Genomic DNA, 12,397 nt, shown 5'->3' on the forward strand with positions numbered 1-12,397 from the left:
CCCTGCAGCTTGGATTCCCTCTCCCAGCACTGTTTCTTTAACCGAGTGACGCAGAGGAGCAGGTGTCTCCCTGACCTTGGACTGCTGTACTGAGGGGTCACAGGTCAGAGGTCAGGAAGCAGCTCTCGCATGCGTCACTTCAGTGATGAGAAGGCCGGTCTGAACAGTTCAGCAGGAAGTGCAGAAAAGAATACTCTTAATTAAATCTGTCCCTAATTTACTGGAATGTGTTTTTTTGCTGGTAGAAGGCAAAACTGCATCTGCATTAATATGTGGATGCCACGCAATTGTCATGCAATTGTTTTTTTGTTTGTTTGTTTTTTTATTTTAAAGTGCCCAGTTATTTTACTTGATTTTTCCGTTTTCACAAATCTTCTCCAAGCTTTTCTCCTATGAGGACCCTCCTGGTTGTTATGAAGCCCCTACATTAACAAGCACTTTTGTTTTTTTAAGACAAATTCCCCATTACTTTGAAACCCCACTGGCAGATGAGACTGCAAAGGTTACTGCGGGAGACTGGAGTCAACCACTCCTAAACCTTCAGATGTTTCACGGTTCACAAAGCATGCATGTACCATGTACTGTGTAATTACGCTTTTTCTGCATACAAAAGGCTGTCAGATATAAATCAACACATCTTCAGATTACAGGGAAAGCCGTACATTATTCTGCACTTTCCACACGATGCCAGTATCTGGAATGTCCTAAAAAGAAAAGTAGTTTGCCTTCCGTTTCTCTCTCCCTATCTCGGCATAGCTGGAATTCAATACCATACCCAATCCGTCACACACAGAGCCACTTCTGAATACTGGGCGTCCCTCTGTAATGTCTGCAGCGTTGATAACACACTGAATGCATTCTTCAAGTCCTAACGAACGCATGTTACTGAAGAGCAATGCATTTGTGCAAGTTTAGCGCTGTTTTAAAATCAGTTTTCATGTATATTATTAGCAATGTTACTGTCATCCCCTCTTTTCTTCTGTTAAGGATCTGTTGTTTTTTTTGCTTGTATTTTATACTTGAAATATGCCAATAGTTGAAATACAAGGCTATCGATGAAAAGCTGATGCTCCCTCCAGGTACCGAATCACTTCATGTGTTGTTGTTCAGACTCACTGCAATAGATTTACCAGTTTGCTTGTAAGCAGTCTCTACATAAATGAGATGTGCTGTGCAATCCATGTTGCAGATTTGTTCTAGAGCGCTCCCCTTTGACACATCATTCTCATATACAATGAGTCTGCCTCTCACCTATGAAGCGGATGCTTCCTCATTCCTATTGCTTTGTGTTTAAGGTTTTTGAAGGCTTCGTACCTCTTGGCTGTAGCTCCCACTCTCTCAGGATTCTGTTCATGTGGCTGTTCCGAGGGTTCAAACCCGTACGGGAGAATTATCTTTAGCATATCACCTCTCAAAGACAGGGAACTGTTTCCCTCGCAGCATGAAGAGGGAATTTGATAAATCTTCCTTTTTCGGAATTGTTTAGAACTGTGGCCGTAACTTAGCCTCTTATTGCTCACGGCAGAAGCTTCACAAATTCCAGCCAGCTCTCATTAGAAAACATCACAAAACATGTCCAGCCTACTTCAGCAATGGGATGTTTGGTACAGAATTTTAAAACATTTACAACAGAGTGATGAGCATCAAATGCTCCCGTCTGCGTCCCATTACCAGTGCGCTGGACTGACATACTGCAGCCAGTCCTAAACATGCAACTTTACCTTGTCCTTAAAACACAACACCATACCGTCTTTAAAAGCCGTAAAACTAATTTAATTAACAAACTAGCAAAGCTTTCATTGAAACATGAGTGAAGTAAAGTATGTTTTTTTTCAAAGTGTGTTTTAATGAATAAAATCCAGTTTGATATGAATGAAACTGTGCTGCAGGCTTCTGATCGTCTTCTATAACAACAGTCCCAGGGGTTAGAGCAAACTTTACTTTATTAATAACAAAGCATTCTTTAAATAATTCACAAGTAAAGCTGTGTGAATAGGGAACACAGTCTTTAAAAAAACAGTTAAAGTTAAAGGCAATTTATGTGAACAGAATGTAAGCATCATTAGATCCGAAGGTCAGAAAAGCAGCAGTAACTAGCACAGCATGTGCTTTGAGCAGGCTTAACCCATCTCCTGAGTAACATTAATCAACGTGTACAATGCACGCAGCCACCTAACAACTGCAAACATCACTACTGCTTTCATGCTTTGCCCTTATTGCAGATTTGTTCACACTGTGTCAAATGGTAATGAGTTTCCATCTATTATAGTGAGCAGTGCACACACTTTGGAAAGGGAGGGGAGCAGGGCATTAGCTCAGTATGATTCATTGCCATCGCCAGCACACACCTTCAGCAGACAAGCCTTACAGCCTGAAACCATCAACAGAGGTTCCGCCAGTCAAAACCCAGCATACATTCTGTCAGCGAATGCATTCTTGAAAACATAACGTTACTGAAGAGCAATTTATTTCTTGGGTTAAACAAAGAGTGCTCACTACCTTAGCACTGCAAGTTTTAGCACTGTTTTAAAATCAGTTTTCTATACATGTGTGTGTATTTGTGTGTGCATACGTATACACACACACACACACACACACACACAGAGCAACAGAGAAGGCTGACTTACGTCCAGGGAGTCCTCGTTGAGGATGATCAGAGACATGCCGTGGGAGATGAGTCTGCAGGAGTAACCTGGGAGAGAGGGAGGGCAGTGTCAATACAGCAGAGCAGGAACACACAGAGCAGGCACCGTGACAATGCAGGCACGCGCAACACTCCTCTATCTGTCTGCAGCAAACGAGAGAGTCAGCCACTGAATGGACAAGGCATCCCAAAGCGCTTCACATACACATTTACACCTGGAAATCACAATACAAACAGATGACTGACAAAGCTGATTATTCCTTATTCCTAGCTGGCTTTTAATTCACAAATAAAATGTCACTCACTGAATCAAGGACTTCTGGTCCCACAACAGAAACCCTGACAGCATGCTGGGATAATGATGGAAAAAAGGACCGCGTCTCAAACACTTTACTGTGTCTCAAGAACTACTGTGTCTCAAGCACTTTACTGTGTCCTAGGACTGGGCCTGCCTGAGCCAGAACTGCTTCACTGTGACTAGCAGCTATTCTCTTTAAGCTATTTTTAAACTGTTTAACAGTAAGCAATTCAGGACCTCGTTGTGTTAGTCACTGTCTTGGTCATGAGGCATGCAGGAATCCTATAAAATGTCTACTTCAGGCTACGGCTGAGACAAGTCAGATGGCCCGTTGGTAGTCAGCGTGCATAGCTGTTGGGCTGGGAGGTCACAGGTTAGATCCCCCAATGTGTCTGACCCAGCCAAGATCCACACCGTAAATCTTAGTGCATAATGCACACCTGGTCAGAAATGACATTTTTGGCAATTACTAATTCAAAGAATGTGGCTCCTCACGTGCTGATGCTGCCCGCATTTCCCACTCTAGATGGTGAAAACAATCACGACAACTGCCTTGATCTTGCAACAATCTTCACCAAACTTGTATAAAAACCTCTTTGTCTCTGATAGGCGTTTCGGATTGCATTTGGCTACAATCCGATAAACTTTATTCAAATGTGTGTAACCCTTCAGGCACTGTGTGATTATTCTGTGATCTTGAGGCCCCTCTGTATGTGCATGCACTGTTTCTTCTGTGTAATGCCCATGTGTACAACACAAAAAGGATGAGCTTGACAAAAAGTAATCTCTGTGGGGACCACGTGAAAAACAAACAATCGTATTCAATACTCCAGTGAAAGTGCACTGAATGGGGACTAATGCAACAGGAGCAGGCAGCATTTACCTGTGCTGTTAATGCAGACTGTAGTGTTAGACACTGACTCGTTTAACACTGATTCTGGGTCGGTGAAAACTCGCTTCGTATCCCATGATTAAATCACTCAAGAGTTTTCTATTTGAACTGGGCAGTTTTTCACGTTAGCCTGTTGAAATCGGTAATGCTTCCTGAAACAGACTGTTACCAATCTGATAAGATTCATTTTCTAGCTGACAGTGCATTAGCAACAGCTGTTGCGCGTCATCATTATTTTTCCCCCCCAGTGCAAGGTAACCTAGAGCTACATCCTGTGGGAACTTGTAAGACTGGAGTGGGGAGGCAGTTTAAATCACTGCTAATACTTCCTATTACACTTCAACAGAGGGGGCAAACAATCTGTCACATCAAAAACGGGGAACCAGAAACACTTCAGCCAATACTTGCGATTGTTTCTGAGGTGGGGTTCTCTCCCCTTGCAAGTCCTTGTTGTATTATTAGAATATAAGCTCATAGTAATACTAAGTAGCTGTGGTGGTGGACTTACAAAAAAAACCTATAGAATTACCGCCCCTCACCGATGTTGATGGCAGTTTCCTGCTTGTCTCCCGTCAGGATCCATATTTTAATGTCTGCTCTCATGAGGGTGGCTATAGTCTCGGGGACCCCCGACTGAAGCCGGTCCTCAATCGCTGTCGCCCCGAGAAGAAGGAGGTCCTGCAGAAACACATACACAATTACACACTCATAACGAAGAACGAGGCTCTGCACAAACACATACACAATTACACACTCATAATGAAGAACGAGGCTCTGCACAAACACATACACAATTACACACTCCTAATGAAGAACGAGGCTCTGCACAAACACATACACAATCACACACTCATAATGTTGCAAAATGAGCCCAAAGAGGAATCAGATAGTTAATGATAAATGGACATGGTTAACTCAGAGGGCATCATGTACTGTGCTGCAGGGCTAGGCAGCTTTGTGCCATTCCACCCCAGGTTTTATAGGTAAAGATTCCCTGGTCAACAGTTACATTGGTTCTGCTTAATAATGAAGCATGTAGCTGGAACAAAGTTTAAATGTGCGAATGCATTCTTCATATCAATACAGTAAAGCCTAACCTAACACTTTTTATACAGTCCCAATCTGATTCTCCCTAACAAGGCGGTCCCCCTGTAAGCTGAAGTAAAGCCTTGCAGAAATCTGATTTGTATTGAGCAGTGCCTCGTTCACCTGGTAAGGGTGTCCAGCAGCCCTGTTTTATTACAGTGGACGCTGCAGGTGAGCAGAGGATGGTAATTGCCACTGTGGTGTTATTCAGCCCAGTTAGACAGACTCAGGTTATTTTCACCAGAGTTTTAAAGATTAACACTGTTGTCAGTTCCTCCACTGCGCTGCCCAGCTTCTCTGCAACAGCAGTGCTGACAGCAAGCCCTGGATTAAATAATGCAGTGATAAACTAGGGTAAACACCGCCAGGGTGGCAAGATAAAGCCTCAGCTAGGTAAGCCATACAGCACACTGCAGAGCATATAACAGGACCCCAGGTCTTCAGCAGCTCATATCTAAGGAACACAGAAGTAAACCTGCTTGTGGGGGAGGGAGGATGTTAACAGCAGTTTTGCATTGAAAAATTCAAAGAGATAGTTGCTGTTTCTGCTTTTCAACAATGAGTGACCGCTTTTCAACAATGAGTGACCAGGAATTACACAAATGACCTATTATCTTTTTGTTATCCCTTTTTTGAGTATTAATTGACAGGTGATAACAAAGACTATGCTTGCTATAAATCATCAAGTCAATCTTCTAACCATTTGTAAAAAGACATGTGACAGTAAAACACTCCGTGGACTAAAACTAAGCATGAAGTGAAGATAACCGGCAGAGTTCATGCTGCGTTCTTGTATTAAAGGATTCAAGGAAGAAAACAGCAGCCAATCACAAAAGAACCCCCAAAAATGTCATTTAACTTGATGTACATTTTCAAAACGAGACAAAATAAATCTAATCTACTAGCTTCTCTGATTCACCATTGAAGGATGAAGGAAAAACAAGATTTATTTTAGCATCCTGCACTGCCCCCTGCTGGTGTAACAGATACAATGTCTTACAATAGAAAAGTGAAATGACCTTTCCTCACTGATGATGGCCTATGACTGTGACAGTATGCTATATTGAACCAATACATAACGAGTAATACCACACAGAGAATGCATTTCCAGCGATTAAGGACTGGTTGGATGAGTGGTATTACATCACAATGGGGAGGAGGGGTCTCATTGCTGTTACACACCTTTTCAATGATCTCGTAGCATTCCTCCAGTTTCTGCGCTCTGTCCTTTAAAATGGTGCTGACTCTGTTATATTCCTGGAGCCATTCCTGATAGGAGCTCTCCATCAGGTCTGCATATGCAAAGCAGAGCGTCCTCAGACCTGCCACAAGAGATGTGGTGAGACTGCATCAGTAACACTTCATACTTCCAGCAGTGTGCAAATGAATTAGAACAGCCCAAGAATCATCATTGATATCCTTTATATACCTGCCTGCATGAAAACCTCTGCTGGGGGAGAATTTACATTTCCGCTCAGTAATCATTGATAAGGAAACATGAGGCACTCGTGTGTGAAAATGTTAGACCACTTTGTGATTTAATCAGGTTTCTTAAACAACTTCTGAAAAGTCTCCTGCATTTTACCATTTGTGACGAAGTGTTCCTTTTCTCTTCAATCAAGAGATCCTTTATGTTTATAACAGAGTGCTAGCGCAGCACCAACCGATTATTCTGATTGATCTCTCAACAGAAATCAGGTGCTGACAATCAGGTGAGGATCACTGCTGTTGATCGGGCTAATTCACAAACAAGAGAAGAAACAGCTGCTTGGATTGGTGATGACTGCTGCTTTTCTTATTTCGTGGAGCACAGCGATCCACACAAACCCAAGCAGCTGTTTCTTCACTTGTTTCACTTGAAAGGTGAATCAGCCCGATCAACAGCAAAGACCCTCACCTGTGCAGAGCTTGATCCGAATAATCGAGCAGTTGGTTTGTGCAGCTCCACAGGGTACATGTAACATCAACATGCTGGCATTTCAAACTGCATGCTAGGGTAAAGAAGCTATTATAACCAAGGCCTTACAATAATCAGCAGTATTAATACAAGCCCCCATGTAATAGTAATGGTGATTTCTGATACCTAATTATTCCCAACTCCATTAGTTTAGTGGCAGTCAGAGTTGGTGAAACAACTGCCCTGGAAGAGATCAGGTGCCAGGAAAACACAGCGTACATGTTCTACACAGGGTTGAGATATTACAAAAGCAGCTTACATGTTCTAAACAGGGTTGAGATATTATAAAGAACTGGAAGACCACTAGCACAGCAGTAGGGAGGAAACGCTAACAAGGAAATTGAAGGAACTGGTTTATCACTCCTATAACAGGTGAGGGGTCTGTTAAGGTTTTGAATCCCTGCCAAGCTCTCTCGTTGAAATGTCCTTTATTGCAGAGGGTATTGGGCACTGCAGTGACTCTTACCTTCAGTAGCAAACTGCTCGAGATGGGATAAGGTGAGGTCCTTGTACTGGGAGCTTTCTCCGAGTCTCTCCATGATCACGTTGTCCTGCGAGTAGAAGGACGGATCAATAGTTGTCTAAGCAAGTGCTGTGAGCGTGCGCTGCGCTCGTGGTCTGTACAGCAGCTTCAATACAGCAGGGTATTAAATATCCTGTGCTGCAGCTGTGGGATTACTCTGCACATTCTTTGGGAGACTTATTATGTGTTTGTAGCAATCAGACAAGAAATGAGCCTCCCTGCTGTGGGTTATGAGTGGGTATACAGCACGGCTATGAGTGGGTATACAGCACCGTTAAAAATGACATAACTGTTTCATTTGGAGCACAGTTTCCAACGAGACCTGAAAGCAAACTGTGGTTTTCAAGTGCGGCAGCAAATTAAGAATTTTACTGATCAAAATCTGAATCAGACTTACACAGACATAAAAAGGTTGAAAAATCTCACCCCTGCACAACAAAAAATCTAATAAAAACATACCGTTGAAAGAGTATCTTAATCAATTTTACATATACAGAAATGTATAAATACATATTTAAGACAACAGAAAAGTACTGTGTGGTGTACTCTTCCGGGATGGGAATAAGACTCCTATTGCATAGCAGTTTCACCCATTCCTAGGTTTTACTACCAGCTTGCTTAGCCACAACATACATGTAACAAGCTCAGGTGTGTCTGATCAAACTCCTAGTAAAACCAGGAATGGATCAAACTGCTGTGCGACAGGAGTCTTATTTCCATCCCTGCTGCTGGTGCGTGGTACAGCAGGTAAGGAGTGTAATACTCACAGCCCCCTTGCAGTACAGACGCAGCTTCCCAGACGGAGTTCTCACAATCACTGACATTCTCTTTCGGGAGCTGTTTGAAGAAGGAGAAACGTCACGTGAGGGAGGCGCTGCTGAATGAGTTAAACTGATGTGTCTAAACAGCGAGAGACATGAGCAGGTAAAAGGGATTGAGTACCTGGAGAACTCCAGCACATTGAGCAGCTCGTAGCTCTGTTCTGCTCCTCTCTGCAAGACAAATGAAAGCAATGAGCAAATACAAACAGCACAGATTTCTAAACTCACATTTTGCATTATTTGCAGCCATGATTTCAATTCGCTTCTCTTTATTCCTGGGTTAATAGCAAGGTATGCATGACATTGGGTAACACTTTACATTGCCTGTCTGTTACTACATTATAATTAGACTGTAACTGCATGTGCAGTCACATAGTTATTACATGGTAAATACACAACCACGCGTGTAAGAACAGTGTAATGGCTAACAGCATGTTTCCTTGTTGTAATAAAGCATGTTGCTGCATTGTAACAATACAATCAGATGTGTAATTACTGTGTTACTGCAGTTTAGTTAAAGACACTGGAATGTTATCAGATACACGTGTGGCTGATGGGTTGACAATGCAATATGCAAGACTTACAGCATCAATGATAACGGAATGGGGTGTTCTTCCAGTGAAGACGAAGCCAAGTCCTTTTGCTCCTTTCACTAGAGCGCCTTCATCTGCAATGCAATCACAGAACTGTATCACATGGAAAACATAATGATTAGCACAGGGATACAGAGCCTCTTCATTTAGGACACTGACACATCCCTGTAATTCAGGGGTATTAAAACAGAAAGGGTGACCTGACGCTTGCTGTCACTCAGACAGTCAGTGTTCTTTGGAAGCCTGGGGCTAGTTCTATCTATAATGATTTCTGAACAGGCACACATAAGACGGCTTGCTAGCTAGCAGCCTGCTAAGCCCTAGCAGTGCTTTGTGAAACTGGCACCTGGTAATCTTCTGATTGAAATACACAAATAACCTGACAATACAGACTGCCATAAGCAATGCATGCACTGTATATGCTGGTCTGTGTCTAAAACTGGAGAATAGGCTCTTATCTAATGCATATTATTATTAACTTCAGTATAAGTTAATAAAGTAGGCAGCCCGTCGAGTTCCTGGGTGTAGAAGAGGAAGCTGGCTCGGTCGTGGGATCGGAGGACACCACTGAACCTTCAGTTCTGAGCGGAACGGGGAATTGATGCAGTGAGGGGAAAAAAAAACTAATTGGACATTCTAAATTGGAGAGAAAATTTGGTGTAAAATAACTGGGAGCTCTAAATTAAAAAACAGAGGTGTAGTTTATCAATGGGTGCACAGATCCCTCTCCCTCAATGCCTGGACTGTGAAGCGCATCAGAGGAGTCTCACCTGGGGAGGATGCTTGGTAGATGATCTGGTCCCCATCTTTCTCAGGCACTACAGTGTGGCACACAGCCAGCAAGGTGAGGAACTCCCAGATCTGCGGGGCTGTGACCTACAGCAGGAAGGGCAGGTTACAGCAGCACGCCATCTCTTTAGGTTTCAGTGCACATTTCTGTCGGCTCTTTAAAGGTTTGCCCCTGAATAATGCTTTAAAATCAATTTTCTTGCCTCGTTAGCTTTATTCATATTATTGTTGGTCTCCTTTTTTTTGATTGCTTTGAGAATCTTTTAGTTTTTTTTAATGTACAGTAGTGTGCACATCAGGTATTAGAACACCTCAAGATGTGTCATTGATATCCTTTATATACCCACCTGCATGAAAACCTCTGGGTGTGAGAATTTCAATCTCCGGTCAGTAATCAGTGATATAGAAACAATAGGCACCCGTGTGTGGAAATGTTAGACCACTTTGTACTTTAATTAGGCATCTCAAACAACTTCTAAAACGTCTCAGGCATTTTATCATTTGTGGCTCTGTGTTCCTTTTCTCTTACTATTTAAATGCATTGCATGTGGGGCTTGTTAAAGTAATCAGTTCATTTAGACAATCACCAATTTGTCTACTGTATTTTGACAATTTTCCAAGATTTCCAGTTACAGTGGTTTGATTTCAAATCAAAACTACAGAAGCAATGGGGTGTTCCAATAAATGTGTGCACTACTGTAAATTCAGCATGTACGACTGTAACACAGGAAGTAAATCCACAGACTTGTGGTGGGAATAATTAGCGTGAAATTGATGTTGTAAAAGCCATGGCTGGTACAACTTAACCCAACTGCACACATCAAACACACGTGGGCTGTCTTAAACCCTGTACAGTATGTCTTTACAATATAAGCAGTATACTCAGACAGATACACACAGATTCACTCACGTGGTTCTGTTCAATATTAGCAGTATACTCAGACAGATACACACAGATTCACTCACGTGGTTCTGTTCAATATTAGCAGTATACTCAGACAGATACACACAGATTCACTCACGTGGTTCTGTTCAATATTAGCAGTATACTCAGACAGATACACACAGATTCACTCACATGGTTCTGTTCAATATTAGCAGTATACTCAGACAGACACACAGATTCACTCACGTGGTTCTGTTCAATATTAGCAGTATACTCAGACAGACACACAGATTCACTCACGTGGTTCTGTTCAATATTAGCAGTATACTCAGACAGACACACAGATTCACTCACGTGGTTCTGTTCAATATTAGCAGTATACTCAGACAGATACACACAGATTCACTCACGTGGTTCTGTTCAATATTAGCAGTATACTCAGACAGATACACACAGATTCACTCACGTGGTTCTGTTCAATATTCTGTATTAGTGCAGGATCATCGAATTCAGTAGAACTGTGGCTGCTGTTTGGCTGGTGCCTGCAAATGAAATCAAATTGAAAGAAAATGAATATCTTGAAATGTAATATTAAAGGGCTTCTAACATCTCCATTGATTGCAGCAGTGTTTCACATCCTGTCAGCTCTGTGTCTTCCTAAAACCTCCGGGACCCCTTTTAAAGCAAGGGCCACTTCAATGCAAACCTTATGGGACCAAAAGCATGTTATCCCAGTGCAAAGTCTGCGAAAGCACACGTTGGTTTTGAAAAACTCAATAAGGTTATCTAAATTGTTTCTGATTGGTTTTGTAATATTTCAGAAAATGCTAACACAGTGAAAAAGCATTACTATATATACACACAGACACATTTTAAAATTCTACGGCAGTTTTTTTTAAAATTATTATTATTATTTCAGTGAGGGAGGGCCAAGGACTTTTTTCTACATTTACAGGAATACATGACTCTTGCTTGTAAGCTCTGTGTAGGCAAAACATATCTAAATGATCTGAAACTGTTTGAAGCAATACATTATTTGTGTTAAAAAAAGGTACATCTAAAAAAAGGTCCACGGTTGCATTATAAATTTAGAAAAAAAAAAAAAAAAACATTTATTTTTAACTGCGGCAACTGATGTGTTTAAGTATGCCAGTTGACAGCTGGAGACACTGGAAAATTTACTGGTGCCTTTATCAAGCCTCCCTGGGGTTGCATTGTTCTTTCAACAGAGTATCCAGTCCAATCAGACTTCTAGACTAGATTGTTTCGTGTCAACACAGTATCAAAAAGTTCCATTCAGCATACAATAGTGGTGCAAAGATATCCTAATCTATCAATACGATACTTTAATGATGGAAGATTTTGTTAAAATAAAATAAAAATCAATGAGATAGGGACAGTATGTATCCATACCAGCTATAAAACACACTTACTCCTCATTTCAGAATCATTTTGTGATCTACAATGAGCTATGCTGCGCTTTTGGTCTTGTATCACGATACACTGTGCAAATGATACAGATTTCAAGAACGATACGATATATGACTAAATTGATACGCAATTAATCATATACACCCCTACCATAAAACCAGACAGGCCTCCCAGAGAAACTGGCAACTTGGAGGGGCTGAGATGGTTAATGCAAACTAGCGGATACAGGCACATGTTAAATCACTGCTGTCCTTGAGGCTTTAATCAATATACTGTAAAAGCAACAGCATTAAAGGGCCTTAAAAAAATCAAATAAAGCTCTTACTTCTGTAGAGCACTTACAAATAATGTCATCTCTGTGTCTATCGATTTTATGTTTTTTTCTAATTACACGCCTGCAATATCATTTCTACACAGTAGATGGCGACCTATGCACAGCCGTATTTCCTTAGAATCTCTACCTCATTGCCGCAACTT

General features: G+C 41.6%; 1 protein-coding gene across 5 annotated transcripts in view; it reads right to left on the bottom strand.

Moving 5' to 3' along the window:
* The window catches only part of LOC117962654 (phospholipid-transporting ATPase IB-like), a 140,106-nt gene that overhangs the window by 92,334 nt on the left and 35,375 nt on the right, over positions 1 to 12,397 (bottom strand). For all 5 annotated transcript variants that reach the window (XR_009329304.1, XM_059027992.1, XM_059027994.1 and 2 more), the window contains 9 exons: positions 10,956 to 11,031; positions 9,585 to 9,690; positions 8,806 to 8,888; positions 8,343 to 8,392; positions 8,168 to 8,237; positions 7,344 to 7,428; positions 6,103 to 6,242; positions 4,374 to 4,512; positions 2,628 to 2,692 (listed from right to left, as the gene is read on the bottom strand). Coding sequence is in view for 4 of the 5 variants with exons in the window: in XM_059027992.1 (XP_058883975.1) it covers positions 2,628 to 2,692; positions 4,374 to 4,512; positions 6,103 to 6,242; positions 7,344 to 7,428; positions 8,168 to 8,237; positions 8,343 to 8,392; positions 8,806 to 8,888; positions 9,585 to 9,690; positions 10,956 to 11,031 (814 nt within the window). In the remaining variant the exon portion in view is untranslated. The remainder of the gene's footprint in view (positions 1 to 2,627; positions 2,693 to 4,373; positions 4,513 to 6,102; positions 6,243 to 7,343; positions 7,429 to 8,167; positions 8,238 to 8,342; positions 8,393 to 8,805; positions 8,889 to 9,584; positions 9,691 to 10,955; positions 11,032 to 12,397) is intronic.

The sequence above is a fragment of the Acipenser ruthenus genome, chromosome 8 (genome assembly GCF_902713425.1).
Source record: "Acipenser ruthenus chromosome 8, fAciRut3.2 maternal haplotype, whole genome shotgun sequence".
NCBI lineage: Eukaryota > Metazoa > Chordata > Actinopteri > Acipenseriformes > Acipenseridae > Acipenser > Acipenser ruthenus.